Here is a 21,428-nt window from a genome sequence, read left to right as displayed (position 1 = left end):
CACGCCTGGCAAAGAGTAAACACTTAAGTATTAATTATTATTATTCACTGGTAGTGAACTCTTTAACTGTAAGAAAGATCTTTACTAGATATTTGCCAAGAAGCCTAAATTAGCCTCTGGCAATAGCAGCTATAAACTGTCCCAGCATGCCTAGTATTTTCTCTCTAAAGGAACAGTTGGAAAAAAGTAACTTTGAGAATAATGCATAATTTTTTTAGAGTTTTGGGGAGAGAGGAAAAAGTTTTTTTCCTTGTTACTTCATAGACAGAATTAGGAACAATAATACAATTTCCAAGAAAGTAGGTTTAGGTTCTGTATATGGAATAATTTTCAGTCACAGTTCCTCAGTACAGAATTGGCTTGCTTGCAGGCTTACAAGAATTATTCATAAAATGCCTTGATAATACATCAGGTAGGGGATACTAGAACATTCCCTCTTCCTTGGTCAATGCTACTATATAAATCTATTTTTTATCACCTACGTAAAACTTTAACTTCACAGTTGATGATTAATTTACTCAAGTTCTTGTTAGTATATATTATTGTAAATTGAGTTTAACTTTGCCAGTTGAAAGGTCACCTTTCACGTGGCCTCATGTTCCTACACAGGCTTTTAATCACCTTATGGAGTTTGTTTGAGTGCACCCACTCTCCTTAGTCAGTTCCACTCAAAGTGACAGAAACTGATTAAGCAAATTTTTAATAAATATGGTGATTACATTGTAATTATGGTACCCTGAAAATATAATTTCATATCACTAAGTAGGTTCCTAAATCAAAATATAATAACCTGTTAATAACCTTTTGATATTACTGAAGTTTTTTTCCATTATTTTTTAATGTGGTTGTCAAATTATCTGAAGCTGCAGTACTATCTCCACCCTATTTTTAATAACCAATTTGGGTATGTAAACTATAGCTTCCTTCTTCCTGTTTATGCCATCCAGTACACCCCATTTAAAAGGAATGAATGAAATGGATGTTTAAGCTTCTTGATGTTATTTAATTACTTTGTAAGATGTTACATAACAGGAAGGTGTTTGACATGCAGTTAATAGCATGGGATATTAACATCTTCAAGGACATTGGTTTTTCTGCAACATAGGTTCTTGTTGTTTATTTATAGTAGTTGCGGAAGGGAGTACTTAAAAAAAAAGTGTCTCTGTGAGGAAGGGTAGGGTGGTATAAGGGATGAACTCTAGCTAAACCCTGGTTGGGTTTGGGATGTGAAAAAGAAGAGCCTTTCAAGAAGGCATATTGGTAGTAAGGTTGCTTCCATGCTGGTCATAAGAAAATTCTGAAAACCATTTTTGGTCCACTTGAGTCTATACGTGAGGCTGTGTAGACCAGGGCACAATCCTACTAGCTGTCTGCCTGTGATAGGTAATATCCTCAGAACAGTAACAACAGGGCTTACTTAGTGGGAGGAAAGGAGAAGTCCAGAGGATTTCCATGTACCTGAAAATTAAATTACTAGGATTCAAATTTTATGAACTAAGCTATGCAAATCAATTTATACCACACCTTACTTTCTGCCCCCAAAATTAAAAAGCGTGGTAATTGTGAACCCCCAAATAATTTTGAACCTGTAAAATAGTTACCTTTCAATCTGCATATTGTGATTTATTTGCTATTTAACAAGTGGAGAGATTGTCAATAGGCAAAGATATAACTTAATCATCATTTTGGTTAAAACTGGACAAAATCTCCCTTTATCATGAATTGTCTCATTAGAATTGGCAGTGCTCACAGCAAAGGAGGAAGGAAAAATAAAAGATGAAGGCAAAAAGGTCCAGGGAAGTACAGGGAAGATAAGAGTGGGATGGAGAGACAAAGAGAAGAAAAGAATTTCCAAAAGGTAGAGTGAATGGCCTACTGCTGATAATTATATAAGGTAGGGAATTCCCGTACTTTTGCATTTCAGATCATTAATCATTTTCCATATACGGACATTAAAAAGAAAGAACTCATATACTTCAATCAGCTTACCTTTTGCCCCCCTTCCTGTGTTTTTCACTTTGCCTATCATCATAGGTTCACATACTGGTATGTGCATGGAAACGACTTGTCTGATATTACCAATCTTAATTTTAAAATTCAGTATACTTCCCAAGGACACTTAAATCCATTCATTTCTTCATCTAGCCAGCTTTCACTGGAGGCCTACTGTGTGGAAGGGTTAAATTAGTTGTGGGAAAGAAGAGAGAGGAACGACAGTGGGGCCAGAGGGAATGGTATTTTACAGATGTGATGGAAAGACATGTGGGTAAGGCTGCAAGAACGTTCATTGATCTACGCAAGCTTGGAACTGGTTCTGTCAGTGATTTTTTTAAGCAAGGAGAGACATCATTAAGGCGGAGCTTGGGTGTGATAGTGTTCAAAATAACTTAGAGGCAAAGGCAAGGAAATGAGCTAAAAGAGCTGTTGTAAGATTGGAGCTAAGACTTAATAGGGCGTGGAGGGACTTGGGCAATTGGAATAGAGAGGAGACAGCAAGTAGAGACCTAAGGAGGTGGAAATGCAAAGATTCAATAACTAATTGTGGAGGGGGAGGAAGGAAGCTATAATAAGATTTTTTTTGTGTGTGTGCAAGACTTTTATAAATGACAGTTCCCTATTGATATTAAAGATAGGATTAAAAAATAAATTTAAATACTTTAAGTGTGTGTATCTATAAAGTAATTATTTCTTATGAAAATCTTTTAAGTTTATTTTTTTATTGTTGACATTATTACAGATGTGCCCATTTTCTCCCCACTTCCCTCCTCCACCCAGCCCCTGCCCCACCCCAGGCATTCACCACACTAATGTCTGTGTCTCACAGTTTTCAATAATGAAAAAAATGTCAATAGTATGCTTATGGAATGATGAATTTAAAAAGTTGTTTATGAGAAATTTTTGATAGATCATGAAGATCAATAATAACCAAAACCCCACTTCAATTTAGACTTGCAGGTATATAGAAGAGAGTAGAATTTTTTTAGGGGAGAAAGAACAACAACATGTCTTGCATTTTCCATAACTTTTGTGCTTGTTTCCTAGCCTGTGAGACAAAGAACAGCGTGCTGGTTAAAAAAAGAGTGGAACTTAGCCCAGAACGCTGTTCAAATCCAGCTTCTGGCACAGAACGATTGTGTTACAGGAGACAAGTTACTTAAGCTGTCCCTTAGCTTCACTTTTGTTATAATCTGTAAAATACAGATGCTGATGTCTGTGATGCAGGGCATGTGTTTGCTAGAGGGATAAAGGTAGGTGGAGAGTTAAGCTGAGCTGCATTCGGTCGCAGCGAGAGCCTCGTCTGCAGGTGCTGAAGGGAAGCGAAGCTCCGCTTTTATCTGCAGGAACCGCCTTGACGCGCGGAGGTTTGTGTCGCCTTTGGGCACTGAAGGGTGTTTGGGAACTTGGCGTTGGCTTTTACGTGAAAGGCGACAACACTGCAGGGCACACAGTCATGTTCACGAGGACGTTTTTAAACCAGACACAAGAGGGAAAGTCCTTCTCGGGACCTGTATTTGCACGGCTTTGCAGCAGGTTCGCCGGCTTCGGCTGCGGCTCATTTTAACGCTGGACGCGAAGGGGTTAAGAAATGCGCTTACTCAGGTTACACGAAGTAGCAGAAATTATCAGATGGAAACAGGAATTGGGAAGGGGGGGGAAAAAAAGGCCCTGCAGTAATTCATTGTTTCCTAGCCAAGACAGCTTGTACTTAACTTGATGAGGAGCCCACAGCCCGGCAGTTCCATCAGATCTGAATTTCTCCTGGGTGGTGGCCGCGGGGGACTCCCCACCCCTACCCCCGAGCTAAAGCCACTGGAGCTGGAAAGGCCCCGGCTGAAACAGCCCTGAGTCACGGCTCTTCTCATTGGCCGGCGCGGCCGTCCTTCGGGCGCGAGGCCCCGCCCCTCCCGTGCGGCCCGGGGGCGGGGCCGCCGATGCTAATGAACGGAGTTGCCAGGCGAGCCGGGAACTTCGTTCCCCTCGGCGGGCCGGGAGCGCGGACGGTATGCCCCTTCCCTCGCCATGAGCTGGCTCTCCGGCTCCCAGGGGGTGGTGCTGACCGCCTACCACCCCAGCGGCAAGGACCGCGCCGCGGCCGAGAGCCATGGGCAGGCCGGGGAGGACGCCGCCGCGAGGTAAGCCCGGCTGTGGGCGGCGGAGAGCAGAACCTGCACCTCCTACCTGCCCGGGGAAAGTGACAGGGAAGTGGGCGCGGGCCGAGAGGGAGGGCTCCGCGGAACCGCACCTCCCGCCGCCGCCGCGTGGTGGGGCGTCCCGCGCTGTGCATCGCGCCCCGTCCAGGTCTGAAATTGCACATACCATTAATTTCTGGTAAAGAGGGGTAGGGAGGACGGGGGCTGCCTAGGGCTGTCAGACTTGCTGCCCAGCAGGTGCATTTGCAAAAGCTGAAAGATCAAATGACTGTATTGGAAACACTTCCTACGAGGTGGAATTCTTGAATGGGCTCAAGGCTCAGCTGGAACTGTTCGTTGGGAAACTGTGCCAACCCCGGGGGGGAGGGGGGGCTGTGTTCACTGTACCAGCTGTTGTTGTTTGAGTCTGTTTTTTTTGTTTGTTAGTTTCCTCCCCCTCCTTGCTGAAAGCAAACTTCTTAGGCAAAAAGCCCAAGACACTGGCCTGTGGCAGTATGTTTCATATTCTCTTGTGTATGTGGATTTGGGGTGTGTGTGTGTGGGGGGGGGCAAGGGCTTTCAAAAAGGAGTTTTTGTCAGGAGATGGTGCAGTGAGGCCAGAGAAACGTGGTTAATGTTAAATCACTTTACAGGTAGAGAGGGCAAATGTTCCACAGACCACTGAGGTGTGGAGTACCTTTCCCTCTATCTGTGTACTTTGTTCTGTTTTCCAAGGACTTTTTTTCCTTCTTTCCCTTAATGACTTTCTCACTAGCCGAATATTTTTATCTCAGCCTTAGATATACATTGTAAATATTGGCCTAGATGCTTGCAAACAGCAAATGCTAACCTGATTGTGTAGGACACTTTACTTGTCAGTAAGCACATTTCCTCCTTGACGTTTAATGTGATAATAGAACCTTCTTTGTTCTTATGTGACTGACTTATGCTTATGCCTTAAGCTAAAATAATGCCCTCTTTCATTTGTTTTAAAATCCCCAAATGTGGGGGAGGGGAGTACAAATCAAAGGAATGGTTGTAATGTTCTGTCTCAGATACCCAGGCTGACCAGAACTTTTCTGCACGTAGCAACCACAGTATGTATTCCACTGAGAATGAATTCATTTCCAAAGATAAAGGGAATTGCGTCCTGCGCCTTAGGTGTGTTACCATTTTATTTTCTGTTGTTTTAAATATTTTCTGTGAGATCATAAAGTGTTTTCATCTATTTTTTGTAGAACACTGATGCAACCTATCAGCAGTAAGCAGCCTGCCACAGCAGCCCCATACCTTTCATAACTGGGAGTCCACAGGACAGTCAAAATTGCCAGAATTGTGCAAGCTTAGCACATTCTCCTGTGACTTTATTCTGGGTGGCCTGAGGAACTGAGCTGAATCTTGGATCTTTATTGTGAGAATGAAAAGAACCTTGGGGACAGTGAGTCCAGACTTATTTTCACCGTGAGGACTCCAACCCCAGGAGTGACTTAGGTTGTTCCAAGGTCTGTGGTTCTAGGCCTTTGCCTGGGGCTGCATGTCCGGTTCTGGAGACTTTATCCTGTGTTTGTAGTTTTGCAGCCTGTTGTGGGTGGCCTACACCTGAGTGGGTTGAGAGAGCAAAAGGGAAGAACAGACCGTTCTCAACCTATGCTAAAGCAGAATCCAGAGGCACCGATGTGACAGGCTGGGCCCCTGCTCACACAGTGAGTGCTCCTGGTGGGCAGCGATACCAGGTGGATCCCAAGTGCCTCCCTTGCTGACTGCCATATTGCTTGTCCATACTGACCCCAAATTCTCACTCACCACTGAATTAGAGTCCTAGGGACAGTTGTTTATATCAGCTTGAGAAGATAGGAGCCCTGGTTTGAGGGCTGCAAGGAAAGGCAGGGAGGAGGGAGGAGAGCCAGTCCTTACTAGCTTTTTCCCCTTGAGCATGGAATAATTTATCAGATAAGCTTAGTGTTACCTTGGGAGGTACCCAGTTTAGCCTGGAAGGGTTGAGATACTGGAAGTGGACAGGAGGAGGTGGAGAGGGAGGAGTGATTTGAGGGTGGATGGGGTCAGGATTTGACTTGCTAAAGATGGGAGTGGAGGAGGGAATGCACAGGACTTTGGCTCTGGCCAGGTTGGTCAGCTAGTGGGAAGCTGCTCAGAGAGACAGGGCTGATTGTTGGTGCCTATTTTAAAAAGCTCCTCAAAAGGCGAAAACAAACCAAAACAAACAAAACTCTTAAAAAGAGGAAAAAGTTAGATTCTGTCACCCTCCCCTCCCCACCCCCAGTCCCACCATCACCTTTTTAAAAGTTGCTGGAGGGAGCATAGAAATCTAACTTGGCTTATTGCAAAATTTTGTCTCTTCAAAATAATATGTACTTTGGTAAGTTATTTAATCAAACTTTCAGTTTAATAAGATGAACTCATGTATATGCCATTTGAAAAGTATAAAGGACTATGTATATGATTAAAGATATTTATATAAAGTGATTGATTTTTAACCGTGTCTTACCAAGCCCTATTTTATTTGGTCTTTGGGGAAGCTGAGATAATAGGGAGTTAATTTTTTTGGTAAGTTATCAGTTATTCTAAAATTCCCTTCATTCCATTATCCCTCCTGGTCAGGAAACATTTATTAGATAAAGGAATTTCTCCTACTCTTAATCAGAGCCTCTTAAATATTTACTGAATCATGTTTTCAATTTTTTTGGTTTTATTTTTTCCTCAGAACATTAGGATTTAAAGAAATAAGTTAACATTAGTTTTTCTGACGTGTACACAGTCAGATGTTTGCAAAGGAAACCACTTTATGAGTAGCTATATTTATAAATTTTATTTACCTGTTAATTTTCAAACAGATTTTTAATGTTTGCTTTTGCAAAGCAGTTTTTTCAAGAATACTCCATTTTGTCTGTTCTTTCTGTTCTCCCTTGACTTTCCTGTCATTTTAAGAGAAACTATTTTGTTTGTTTTGTATCCATTTTTGCCAATATTTTGATAAATGTTAATGTCAAATATATTTTCTTCTTATTGGACCTTTTAACTCTAGTTGATATATGAGGTTTGTTTTTTTGTTTTTGTTTTTGTTTCTTTAATGAATAAATATATGGCATTCATCATGTAGGGTCTTATTTTGTTGACCCCAAATGCCATTGGTGTTGGATAAGCAGAACCAAGAGGCACTATGTCATGGTGACATACACCCTGAAACTCTGGGTTCTGGGCCAGCCTGCCTGGTTCACATCCCGGCTCTTCCCCTCATTAGCAGTGTGGTCTTTGAGAAGTTACCTAACTCGCTGCTTGTAAACTGAACTTCATACCAGCTCTCACTTCATGGGGAAGATTAAGTGGGATGATCCACGCAAAGCCCACAAAACACTGCCTGGTTCATAGCTAGCTGCTTCTTTCCTTAATACTAGGTAAAGTAAAGGAAAGAAATATTGAGCCTTGCAACATATACCATACATATTATGTTACATTTTTATAAATATTTTGTTCTGTGTTAAGAAATATGGGTATGATCCATGTGCTTAACTAAACACGGCATGACTGAAAATGAACCATAATGTAAAAGTTCAGACCTTTGATATCTCAAAGACCTTGGAAACTACCTTTCGAACTAGAGCAACATTTGCAATTTGAACTAATGATAGTCACTTACAGTAGGCCTGCCTTGGGGCATTGGTGGGCCACACTGAGGCCTGCAAACATTGACTTTTATGGCAAGATGGAATGTGGGTGGGTCCTGTTTTGGCAGCTGGACTTGTTACTTCCTCCATGCCTCCTTTAAGAACTACCACTGCCCAGTGTGCTGAATGGCAGCATCTTCATATGCTTAGCTTTAGTTCTAGACTTTTTAAGTCTTACCTATTTCTGGGTTCTATCAGCTTTCTTAGCAAGAATAACCATTCGGTCACTCGGTCATTCCACATTTAATTACTGAGCTCTTACTGTGGGCCAGACAGTTGCCTAGGATCTGGGGCTGTAATGAAGACAAACACCTGTGTTTGGGAGAGGAAGGCATGGACTGGAAAATGAAGACCTGAGTAGATGAGCCTTGCAGATATATGGGGATAAGAGTAAGGGAAAGAGCTTTCAAGGCAGACAGAGGGTAGGGAGTGCAGAAGCCATAAGCCTGGAGTTAGCCCAACAGCAACAGGCAAGTACCCAGGAGAGCCAAGAGCCTGCATGACTCCAGTCGAGGGAGTGGGTGGGGGTGAAGAAGATAAAACAGGTGGGACAGGTAGACCTCACAGCTCTGTAGAACACTTGAAGAATTCAGTTTTTGGTCCAAGTGAGATGGGATGCCAGTGAGTGGGAAAGGTTTTGAACATGGGAGGAACAGAGCATATTTTGGCTTTAAAAGGTTGCTCTGGCTGTTTTGTTGAATGTAGACTGTAGAAGAAGAGACACTACTTAGGAGAGTAAGGTGATAGTGGCTTGTTGGGCCAACCTTTCAGTTGTTTAGGTTGTGGAGGTGGTGAGCAGTGAAATATTTTGAAGGGAGAACCTGTAGGATTTCCTGATGGTTGTGGTATATGAGCAAATGAGACTAGTTAAAGATTGTTGTAAGGTTTGGCGTATGCAACTTCATTGATTTAGATGGGAAAGACTTCCAGAGTGAAGGAGGGTGGACTGAGCAAGATCTGAAGCTCAGTTTTAGACATGCAACTCAGAAACATCTTGAGAGAAGCTTTAAGGAAAAGGCATCATTGTTCGTGATGAGTCAGAGTTTTTACATGAATTCACAACCTTTAAAAAAACACCTATATGCTATATTATGAATAGAGGTCTTTCCTTCTGAATTTGTGTATTATCTGAAATTATGTATACTTTTGGTGAAGGAAGCAATGGTAACGACTTTTTACAAGGCACTTATGGAATAGGTGAAGTAACATGTCTTTTTATTTTTCCTAACCTTAGCTTTTAGGGCGTGTTCTCTCACTCTAATTTTATAGGATTTGATGAGCAAATGCCTTTTTAACCTGTCTATGGATGACTGTTTTCTAAACCAATCTAGTCCTCCATTTCATGACATAAGAGTGCTTTATAAAAACTTACTTTTTTTATTATATAGTTTAGAAGCCTTATCTATAATTTCCTCTTGAACTGCAGAAGACACACCCAATATTCCAAATGGGCAGGTCTTACCTTTACTTAGAGTTAGGTTATTTGACTTTTAACTGTCCTCATCTGTAAGGCTTGTGATTTTTGTGAGCCTGTTTGAAGTTATCTTCATAAAACTTATGTTATATTTACACATTTCATATGTAAAGATTCATAAATCTAAAGACACCCCTCCCCCCAAAACGCTACAGAAAACTTTTCCTTGGCTTCCATGGTCACTTCCTTCACTGTCCACCAGGAATGTGCAACCTTATCTCTCTTTTCTAAGTGGGGTTGGTACTTATTTAAAGGGTTATGTTTGTTCTTTTTATGTTTTAAGTTCTTAGTATTTATCATGCTTTCAAGAATATTGCAGCAAAACGAACTCATAAAAATGGATGCATTTAATGATGCACATGATTGCTACTGGATTGAATGGCAGTTAGGCTTAAATAGTTTTTAATAATTGGGCCGCAAAATAAATTATTTTTTCTCTTATTTTTAAATTCCTTGTTAGCTATAAATGTGAGTATCATTCACACATTAGAAAAAGACTCCACTATCCTAGAGGCCAAGGCTGCACTTTGTCTTTGCTCCATGGTCAGAGATCTGTGAAGTCTCATTCCCTCTGGCTGCCTTCTCTCTCCTCCCTCTTCTTGTTTCAGCTTTGCCCAAGGGTCCTGAGAAGCTGCCCTACCTGTCATCCTAGAGGTGTCACTGTGAGAGAGCTCAGAACTGCAGAGACTTGAGGCGTACAGGGTTTTGCCTGGGTGGTGTTGTCTGGTTTGGGGAGGGTGTGCTAGGCCAGGTGTGACGTCAGTCCTCTCCTGGATTCGCTCCCTTCTAGGTGATTTCTGTCCTGATCCAAACCTTTCATTTCATACAAATGCTCTGAGATGGACTGGTTTGCTGTAAATGTTTTAGTTGGTGTTGATATTTAACGACTTTCTTTTAAATAAGAGGACACAGAGAATAGGAAGTCTCCTTATTTGAGAGGGAGGATGAATAAAGGTCTGGGGAGTGAATGAGGGCAGAGGGAGCAGAGGGATGATGTCTGGATAACTTGAAGATACATTCTTTTGACTTTTATGATTGTTGCTGTGACCTCTGAGCTGGCCAAGTTTATCCCCCATCCCCACCCCTTTTTTTCCCCAAGAAATAAACAGAAACCATGGAGACCTATGTGACCAGTGCGACATCTGGAGTCTTTCCCATACTCAAGTCTACTAAGTATCTGAATTTCTGTGTTGAAAGGGAGCGTGAAACGTCATCTCCTTTACACATGTTATTTGGTAGTTGCTTTTTTGGCTGCAAAGAACACTTAAGTGTCTTTAGGGAAAATGAGCTTTCTTGCAGGCATCTGGGTCATAGGGAAAAGAAACATTGCTTGTCTTCTTTCCTCAGTGGCTGGTCATGTGGCATGTCTGAAGCTTTCCCTTTGACACTCTTCTGTCCCCTGGCCTTATAATCTCATCATTCTGAGCTTGAGCGGGCTCTTAATGGACGCTCCAGCCCTGTTGCCCTCTGTCACCTTACATCTCATAGCCAGCAGGCCCATCTTGTTGTTTTCTAACTTCAAAGTTTTGAAGGGGGATCAGACTTGCCCGTGAATCTTTTTGAGCTGCACAGTGCAGCCTGTGATTTGACCATTTGGGGGTCTTTGGGGTCTTTTTAGAAAAGCAGAGTCTGTGGGTAGGGCAGCCTATAGAAAGGATGTGGCATCTTTGCTAAGCTATTTAGGACGTCATACCTTTATCTGCATCCTTCCCTGTGAAATGAAAGTAACAAGTACCAGTGCTTTGTCTGCCTCACAAAGTTAATTATAAAGGTCGCATATGTAGCTTTGGAGACTTTTCAAAAAATATACAGATGAGGAGTATTTTTATAAGTCCTTTTCAATATAATATCTTAAATTTTCCTTAAGACATTTCACTAAAGCAGAATTGTCATGCTGATAAAAGTTTGAATGAATGACTAAATGAATGAATGTGTGAGGGAGTGGGGTGTAGTGATTACACACCCAGACTTTGGAGCTAGACTGGCCAGGTCGGAGTCCTGGACTGGTTGTTTAATGTCATAAGGCCTCAGCTTATTTTCCTTCTGCAAACTGGGGATAATAATACCTTACTCAAGAGTTTTGAGACTTGAAAGGGTTAATACATGTAATGCACTTAGAAGAGTGCTTGATATAAAGCATAACAATTTTCTATGGTGACTCAGGGCTGTCAGATTTTTGAGATTGATTTGTAAATGGTTTGGGAAGAGAATGTTTGCTTTAATACATATGGAGTATAACTTCTTAATTTTAACAATAACATTTGTGAAATAAGTTATAAAAATATCTCAGAATAGGTTTCTTTTAATAACTACCAAGAATACCAAAAAGTTATCTTTAAAAAGGGCTTTAAAATATTGAATGTTAGGCCCAGGTGCCTGTTTTGAATAACTTTTCATAGTTTAGTTTGGGGAGGTGTAAATTTCTAAATCATTTGTTACTCTTCATAAGATGGAAAAATCATGTCATGTAGAGCAAGAAAAAATTACTTCCTCATGTTCCTCGTTGAGCAAATTGACTTTAGGTTATTTGAATTGTTGCATGTAAAAGTAACCACTATTGCTAAAGTAAAGTATTTGAGGAAAGGATAGTTTTTTTGCCTTTGTTCCCCTTACAATATGTTTATGTACTTTAAGAACAACTCTTGATCTCCTAACGAAGAAGTGCCGTTTCATGGAGCAGAGCCGAGCTGCGGATGTGATATCCATGGCAGGTATCTGGGGGGATGTGTTCCCCCACCAAACTCCCCCTGATCCCTGTGCCCTGCCCCCTTTCCCATTTAGTGCTCAAATTTGAAAACTGTACTGTTGATTTTTATCTTCATCTATATCATACATAACAAATGTACTTTAAATGCCTACAGTGCACTGGGTCCTGGGCTAGGAATCTCTGCCCACTTAGCCAGTTCTTCTCAAATCCTTCCCTACATGCTTACAGACGGCTCATGAGAGCAGCCTGTTTGCTTCCACCTCTGAGAGACTGGGGACTTTTTCGGTGGAAGTATCTAGAGGAAGGAATGAGATGGTGAACTGAAGGGAGGAGAGAGACATACGCCAATTAGAAATGCAGAAGCCATTTCTAATTCACATTTCACAGGGGGAAAAATAGCATAAATGATATTTAAATTCCATGGAGCGGTAAATTCTCCCAAAGTGACATTTTATGGATTAATAGATTTCTTTTCACCAGCCAGAAAACCCCAAACACCATTTATTTGTGGCATTGTTGCTATGAGAAAATGTGTTCTGACTTCCCCATAACATGCTTATAAATAAATGTTTTAAACCCCTATAAAATCTTCAACTAAGTTGGCGGTTACTATTCAATGTTTCTTTGTTGCTTCTCAGGACCTTTGTGAACCAAAGAAATGAAAGTGTTGTGTGTTTTTTGTTTTGTTTTTTACTGCCTTTAGTTTTATCTTTCCATAGTACAGTGTGTTCCCCAAGACACAGGGGAGCTCTGCAAACCCCAATAAATATGTCTTCCACGTCTCCTAAATATGCCTGTCTTCCATTAGGGGTAATGCACTCGTCCAAATTCGTCATTTATTTTGGAAGATTTAAAGAAGGTGGAAATTGATATATGTTCATGTGATCTTAGTAGAATCCAATTAGAACTACGTACTGTAATTACTTTAATAAACTGGGAAATAAATGGCTTGACATATTGCTGCTGTAAAACTGGAAATGTGTAGAATGGAAATGTGGGATTCACATTAACAAGAATGTCGAAGTTTAGTTGTTTGGCTGTAGGGATCTGGTGTATCTCTGAATACTAATATCTGTCAGATAACCATCCATATTTTGAGGCAAATTGTAGGGATTATATATTGTTGAAGAGCAGCATAAAATTAAAATCCTACCTAGAAAGAGATTTGGGTAGGTTAGATAGACATTAAGGATATGTAGATATGGAATTTCTTAAATTTTAAATTATTTAAAAAGTATCTATTTTAACTAAACCACTGTGAAGGGCTTTGCTGGGTGTAAATGATAAGCCTAGAATAAAATAAATGGGAGAATTCCTGCTCTGAAGAGCTTCCCATATACTTCAAATGGATTCTGAAACAACTTTTCAGTATCATATTTAGGAAGCTGTGGCATCATTCAGTCTTTTGAGGTATAAAACTTTAAAAGAATTTGTGGTTGGGTAATTGAGATTTGGTTTGGGTAAGGAAAGATATTTGGCAACTGGAAGTTGAAAGGAACTTTGGCTATTTATAGGTGGTCTAGAAACATGTAACTTGACCAACTTATTCTATAATTAATGTTTTTACTAGAGTTACTGAGTGTGTGTCTGTTTATTTCTCTCTGGTCCAAATAATACAGTCAAAGCTATGATCCATCAGCTGATAGAAGTTATTTGGATCAAGGTAGAATTAAATTTGTATATATATTTTAAAACTAAATCATTGATTATTAATTTTTTATTTAAAATGCAAATATATATACTTTAGTATTTCCAGATGAAAATTCTTTTGAATTATAGCGTTTTCCCATCCTATATTATACCGTAATCAGACAGTGTCATCCCACTGGATGTATTTCTGTAATTGTATCTATGTATTAATCCTTTGTTCTGGTTTCTTAGAGAAAGGTTGTGTACTTAAGAACAGAAGTTATGTAATAAATGAGTGAAGCGGATGACTGAAAAATATAGGCCTCATAAAAATTTGGGATTGGGTAGAAAATGTTACCTAGAATTTTTAAAATACTGAGTAAGCCCCCCCAAAATTCTGTCTGCAGGTGAGATCTGGCCCAGGCACCATGAGTTTGTGACCCCTGTCCTGAAAGTCAAGGTGGTTGTTTCAGTTATCTGTTGTGTAACATACCACCCCAAAACTCACTGGCTTAAAATAATTTTCTTTCTTGATTCTGGAGGATTATAATCAAGTTCTTTCTTGGGGTCCATCAAGCAAGATGGGCTGAGCTGGGGTCATCAAGGCTTCTTTATGTCCAGGTTCGACTGGGTCATCTCTTTCTCCTTGTGCAGCTTCTCCACATGACTCGCTTGGGCTTCCTCATAGCGTGGCGGTGTCAGAATAGTAGGACGTCCTGCTCTCTTGCTGGCTTACCCTATAGTGAGTATTCTGCAGAGTCTAGGTGGAGCCTGCCAGGCTTCCCAGGGCCTAGTTTCACAAGTCACTCAGTGCCACTTGGCCATATTGCATTGGCAAGTTAATCATTGGCCAGCTCAGATTCAAGGTCATGGAGTAACAGACCTTACCTCTGAGTGAGGGAATGGCTTGCATATAGGGAAACCATCGTTGGGAGGCAACAAGCTACTCAGTTATCACTCCAGTGTCTCTCTATATCTGCCCTTATCTGCCTTTCCTGGGCTTTCTGGCTTCTGCTGTGACACAGAAACCTGTTCCTTAGAGCTTGACTTCAAAATTCTCTACTAGTAATATACACATCCTGTGTGCTTTTATCCCTTTGCCTTGCCTTGTTAAGTTTATATTGGGATATTTTTCATGTTCTTCAAGAACATAAATACCGTACGCATTTTTATTCTTCCTTATTTTTCTTTATCCTAAGCAGTAGGTAGATTCAGTACCCTATATTTATGAATCAATATTTGATATTTTGAAAAGGTTGGGTTTTTATTGTTTGCAGTTTAGTATTGGGCCTTTTTTTTTCTTTCTTTCTTTCCACCAAAAGCTTATGCTTGATTCTTAAAAACATTTTTCAAAAAAGAGTCTAAATTTGAATATGGGAAGAATAAAGTCCTGAGAAATGAGATACTCCTTGCAAAGAACATGTTTCCTCTATTTGAAAGCAACAAAGTTGCCAAAGGCCTTTATTTGTTTATATTCATCCAGTGATATTTATGCTAAGGGACTATTGGATGCAGATGTAGTACTTTGGGGTACATAATATTTTTGAGATTATATAATACATATGGAAGACATCCCAGAGGCTATATAAAAATTAATTACTAGTATTTGTGTTACTTGGTTTTTCTACTCCCAATACATTAGTTACATTTAGCAGTCATCCAATAACTATTATCATTGAGCCTTCATACCTAAGTAGCATCACTGTAGGATTTCCTTTCTTCTTTGTGTATCAACCTATAACTATTACTAAACTGCATTTGCTTCTTGCTGCACTTCCTTCAGTGCAAGGAGGGAGATAAATCGCTAGGACAACCTCTGAACTCCAGGAGACCCGGGGAGTGTTTTCCCCTTAAAGAAGGGGAAGTTTTAAAAACAGTATCTTAAGATTAGAATATGTTTACTCTTTTTTTTTTTTTTTTAAAGATATATTGTATCTTCACCTTAGGGCTGCCTTTGTTTTTGTGAGAACCTACTGCATCAATTTAAATTATTTATCTACAGGAATGATGATAGAGAACTACATTTTCACCAGTTATTCTTGTTCCTATACTATGGATTGGTGTTCGTATCGTCTCCATTTTGCAAGCAAAGGAAAGAAACTAAAGTTGACTCTTCTCTCCGGCCTCCCCCCAAGAGGGTAACTTGCATCAGATGCAATTTGATGAAAGCTTTCAAATAAGCGGTTTTATTCCTATCCGTGATTGCAGACATTTACAAAACCATAACATCTGAGTTTACCTTAAACAACAACTTATATAAAGCAGTGATACACACAGCACAAAATAGGTCAGAGAGGGGCAGGAGTAACTTTTAATAATTAAAATGTAAATGTGAAAACCGGATGGAATAAAAGTCCTTAGTAATTTCTACTTAAGAGGTCGTGTGATAATATTTTACAGTCTCCTGTGGCCAATGTATGCATGCGTATATGACCATGTAACATACACATATACATACAATGCATTCTCTCCCTCCCCAAGATAATTACTTGCAGTTAATTTTAGGGCAGTTCTCATATGCTGCTCTGTGCAGTTTGAATCACGTTTGGACCTGCTTTCTTCACAAAACGGGAGATACCAGGAAATAAAAAGGTCGGTTTGGTGGGACTAAGATTCCTTTGTTTAACTGTACACTGCAATGAGTAATTTTCTTCCCTAGTAGTGCTGCGAAGGGCTGACTCACTGTGGTTTTTATGAGGAGACCTGGTGATGGGTCACACATTCATTGTCATGCTAGGGAAGTGCTGGAAATACCGTCCATGTCTCCTGAGCCCGAAGAGCCATTCATGTGATGTGACTCCGTTCCTCCGAATGCACCTAGGGGTCCATCTGAACCAGGGCCCATAGGAAAATTAGGCCTGTTAGGTCTGGGAGGTACTGCGTTCATTAAAGTATACGTGCTGTCTCCAGAGGTGGTTGAAGCTGCTGGACTAGGCACGCTGGGCGTTCCCCTTTGTTCCTCCCAGAGGCCTACATACTTCCCAGGAGATACTGAGGCGTATGGTATTAAATTGGCATTTGTTGGGTTTGGTCAAGATCTACCACCACATGGACCCATGTTCATTCCAGGCGTTCCAGGGCCACCTAAAACATTCAGTGGGTGTCTTATTGCACCTCCATAGTCTGGGGTCTGTGGGCACCATTCCTTTTGGAGAAGTCATTCTCTGCATTGGCCCCACCCATATTTGGATGTCCTTGTTGTCCAGTTGGGTCCATTCCACTTGGAAGTAATAGCTGACTTCCTGGGACACCTCCAAGTGCCTTGTTCGGTATCCTCAGTAAGGGCCTTGGACCTCCAGGGTACCCAGGTGACATAAAAGGCTGAAAAGGACCCTGGTGGTACAGGACCTACTGACCTGTCATATCCTGGGGGAATGTTTCCTGGCACCGGCCTGGGAGCTGCTGCAGCACTATAATCATGGAAGGCTTTTGCGTCGCTTGAATGTTTACGTTTCCCGTCTTTCTGGGAGCTGCACACTAGAGATCCCCAAATACACACCAAGTATGTAAGAATCCTGGTGGTTCCCCCAATGTGAGCCCCCCCTCCATCTTATCTCTGATAAAAATGTTTGGTTAGACTCCTGAGCTCTTACATGGAGCCGATATTCATATACACAAAGCACTACCTTCTCCCCAGCCTGGCTGTTGGACGGGACGGCCCTGCTGTTACTCTTGCCTCAGCTATTCGTGCTTGTGCCGAGAGCAGCTCCCACTGTTGACTCTTGAACAACACCAGTTTGAACTGTGCAGGCCCACTTATATGCGGATTTTTTTCAGTAAACATATTGGAACATTTTTTGGAGATTTGTGACAATTTGAAAAAACTCACAGACGAACCTTATGTTATTGGTACGGCTTCGGGTCAACAGTAGGCTGTTAGTAGTTAAGTTGTGGGGGAGTCAAAAGTGATAAGTGGATTTTTGACTGGGAGGGTTGGTGTCCCTCATCCCCCCCATTGTTCAAGGGTCAACTATATTCCCTTTTGAGCATAGTTTGAAGCCTGAGGCTTGAAAAAACAGTCCAGTCTAGGTGTTCATAAAATGAAAGGCCCATTCTAAGAGCTTTTTATACATTTCAGCAGAGACGAAGAGTTTGTTAATCTGCTTAAAGCAAAATTTCTTCAAAAAATAAGCCAAATTGTTAGATGTTTGTTTCCCAAATCATGTGTGGAACACTGTTACTAGGTGTTCTATTAAAAAAGAGTCTTGTGGTCTGATATTTTGGTGTAAACAAATCTCCTGCAGGACTTCTTGTAGCGTATATCTTAGCATGTATTATGAATTCCTAAAAAGTTTTATAACAAGAAGCATATTCCTAGGAGCCTTTTTTTTTTTTTTTTTTAAAGAATACTTATTACCAATGTTGCAGGGAACACAATTTGTGAAATTCCAAAATATTGCTTTCTCTTTATATGTGGAAACATTGTATAATTTGGAATCAGTAACATGTTTTAGTAGTTGTTAATTTTAAATTGCCCTTCTGGCTTGGAACGAACTGAGGGATCTCAGAGGGAAGGCGGGGAGGGGGGAGTGGGTGGGGAGAGATTAATCAGGCAACTTGTATGTTTATGGGCATGGCCCATGGACGGGACATTGGTGTGGGGAGGGCCTGGGGGTGGGATCGATGTGGGGTGGAGGGGATCAGTAGGGTTAAAAGGAGGATATCTGTAATGGTCTTAACAATAAAGATTTAAAAAAAAAAAATTGCCCTTCTGCTGGCCACCATCCATTTCACCAACACAGGCGTGCCCTGCAGGCTCTCCCTTTGGTGGACATGTTTCCACAGTAAGAATGTTGTTTACTTTTAGTACCCAAGCTTCACAGCACCTAAGTCTTTTAATAAAATTTTCAGCTTATGTTTTTTGGGGGGAACATTTATATGTATGCTCAGTATAACATTTTAAACACAAATGTGGAGGAAATATCTTGAGTTACATTTTTAGCATGATGTGGATGTCTTGAAAACATACTCATTTGTCAGCCTGGAGGACATTTGCCACGTCACTGCCCAGAAACAACATGTAATCTTACCAGTTGTTGATTTTTAGTAAGCAACATTTTAAGCATTTTGCGTTCAGCATGGTAGTTTGTTGATCATGTGTTGGAGTTCTGCTGTGTGTTACGTTTCTGAAAACTGGCTGAGGGTCTTGGGTAGACATGTGATATGTTACTTTACCATTTAAAAAAATAGGACCTCAGGGGTGGGGGTTTTTATTTTATTTTCAGAACATGGGTTTTTAGGTAAGGATTACTGCCACTAAGTGAGAGAGGCTATGCTAACTCATTTAACAACCCAAGCGGGTAGGTGATGTTATCCCCAGGTTACACCTGAAGACACGGAGGCATTGAGGGTAAAGTAACTTGCCTGAGGTTATAGCTAGAAAGCAGCATGGCTGGGATTTGGACCTGGACCTTCTGTCCATCTTCACCACTATGCCATTCACGGAAATTATTTGTTTCCAACTTTTGTAAATTGAATGTGGTTTCTAGAAATAGATCTGGAGCAAGTTAACCTACAACAGAATGTTTGATTGTCTGGTAGTTTGTATTCATTTAAAAAATTTTAAAATATGTTTTTATTGATTTCAGAGAGAGGAAGGGAGAGAGAGGTAGAAACATCAATGATGAGACAGAATCATTGATCTGCTGCCTCCTGCACACGCCCTACTAGGGATCCAGCCAGCAGCCTGGGCATGTACCCTGACCGGGAATCGAACGTGACCTCCAGGTTCATGGGTCAATGTTCAACCACTGGGCCACACCGGCTGGGCTGTGTTCATTTTTATAATAAAAACTCTGCTCTCTTTGGTATTGAGAGAAGGCTATTCTAACCAGGAGTCTAAACAACCTACTGGTAGTAAAATAGGCACTTTGGGAGATCACCTTAACTACTTTCAGGCCCCAAGATACCATTTCCTGCAACAAAGTAATAAATAGTTTTACTAAATTCTGCCATTTAGTAAATAATTTTGTGTGGCCCTGAGGAGTCTCCTGGCATTTTGTGGTCAGCTGTTCATGTAACTGGGGCAAATTAGATCATAGAAGAAAAGAAAAACAAATATTTATTGAGTACTGTCTGTGTTCAAATGTTTAAAATAGAATTTGTTTAACCCTCGTAAGGTAAGAATTATTATCCTTGCCTTAAAGAGAAAGCTCATGTACATGGAATAACTGGCCTCCGATCACACGGCTTGTATATGGATCAGTTCTGATTTGAACCCTAGTCCTTTGCATTCTACCGAGAAGCCTAGAGTGAATGCAGTTATCTCCGTTCAGTTTCTCTGCATTTAAAGCATCAGTGTCTGAATGGCAGTGGGGCCTCAGGTCGTGGGAAGAGTCTGCTGTGGAAGGCCCTGATGTGGCTCTTTCAAAGCAGCAGTCTGGGCTGTGGTGGGGGCCCCAGGAGCAGGTGGGGTAGTAAAGGTCCCTGTAGAGAGAATGGAGGGGAAAGGCCTGGGCTGAGGATCTCTCTTCTCTATCAGTTAGTATTTATAAACTGGAAACTCTTCAAATACATTTAAAGCCTCCCGGAACCAGCATGACCGTGACAAGATATGCCTTTAAAATACTGCTTCTGCCACTACCAGCAGCCCCCATCATCGCCGTCGGATGGTTGTATTTTTCTATAAAAGCTGAAGAGTCAGCTTTAGCCCTAGAAGTAGGACAGTAAGACAGCCATGAAGCTACATTGTCTGCGGGTCTCCCCTAACAATCCAGACGGTCCCAGCACCCTCTCTGTGGCATGAGAACTTTCCACTGAAATCCAAGTGAGCTATTCTCTTTCCCTGTGAAAGTGTGGAAATGTCACAGTAGCTAACGATCTACTCCTGTCCGCTTCATAAGGTCATTCAAATATTTCAGGGGCCACAAAGACATTAAAGTCTTGGCCTACAACACACCCAGAAGTATCAAAGTAAAGTGGCCTATTTGCTGTTTCAAAAGCGCTTTTCATTAAATTACAAAAAATGTTTGAGGAGGTGGTGAGCGAGGGCTGGCTGGCTGGGGAGCATGTGCTGGTAACTATCTCTTAGCCATGGGTATTTTCAGAGTGAATAGATTTTCTTAGTTTATAACTGTCAACCAAGTGATCGAATCACCACAGCTCTTTCTGGAGCTTCCCTACTTTTAGGCAAAGTAATTTGGAACTTGTCAGAAAGCCAGAGGTTGGGGGACTGCCTTATTCTTGGTCCTAAACCTAGACCTGTTTTATAAATAGGTGATTTCCAGGCCAAGGTGTCCCTGCATGACATGTCCTGCTGCCACAAATTGCCAACCTTAGCAAAAATAGAATCCTGTGTCTACTCCAAGGGCTCCTGCTCTGCTAGGGATGCCACGCCCATACTGCTTTACCAGGTAGAGCTCTCTGGGTGAGGCCTGCATGCTTTCCTAGTTGTCTCCCAAGATTCTGTGCCTTTTTAAGCCCTTTGACATTATATCCTTATAGATCCTTGACATTATATACATTATATCTGTACCTGGAAAAATGGTTTGTATGGAGCTATCTTCCAAAACTGCCAAGTCTGCTGTCCCAGTGCAGGGAACCCAGGGAGGGGGAAGGAAATATGAGCCCTGTGCTGCTGGGCACCCAAGACACGATGGGTTGGTCTCGAGGAAGGGGCCCTTTCAGTCTGCTCAACTCCCTGGACACCCTGCAGCCTGTCTCTCTGGGGAGAAGAAAGGAAGGAGCAAGCATTTTGTAAAAAGTAAAACACTTTATAATGTAAAAACAAAACCTACGTAAAACCCAAGGCTGCCCCCTCACCCTTGTCCCAGGCCAGTGGACCTAGAGGTCTCAGTCTAGGGAAG

General features: G+C 41.2%; 1 protein-coding gene and 1 pseudogene across 3 annotated transcripts in view; one reads left to right on the top strand and one right to left on the bottom strand.

Moving 5' to 3' along the window:
• Positions 1-21,428, top strand: part of ARHGAP18 (Rho GTPase activating protein 18) — a 160,610-nt gene that overhangs the window by 38,979 nt on the left and 100,203 nt on the right. Inside the window, exon 1 of one of the 2 annotated variants that reach the window (XM_081141395.1) lies at positions 3,917-4,133. The exons of the other annotated variant lie outside the window; for it this stretch is intronic. Within the exon in view, the coding sequence (XP_080997521.1) occupies positions 4,021-4,133 (113 nt within the window). The 5' untranslated portion in view covers positions 3,917-4,020. Of the gene's footprint in view, positions 1-3,916; positions 4,134-21,428 lie in introns of those variants that run through there. 2 annotated transcript variants of the gene reach the window in all.
• LOC308559110 (single-stranded DNA-binding protein 2 pseudogene) lies at positions 16,338-16,944 on the bottom strand (annotated as a pseudogene). The gene has a single exon. The product of its transcript is annotated as a single-stranded DNA-binding protein 2 pseudogene (transcript).

The sequence above is a fragment of the Miniopterus schreibersii genome (genome assembly GCF_964146895.1).
Source record: "Miniopterus schreibersii genome assembly, chromosome: 6".
Classification (NCBI taxonomy): domain Eukaryota; kingdom Metazoa; phylum Chordata; class Mammalia; order Chiroptera; family Miniopteridae; genus Miniopterus; species Miniopterus schreibersii.
Note: the sequence above shows the minus strand (reverse complement) of the source record. Positions and strands in the feature narration are given on the sequence as shown.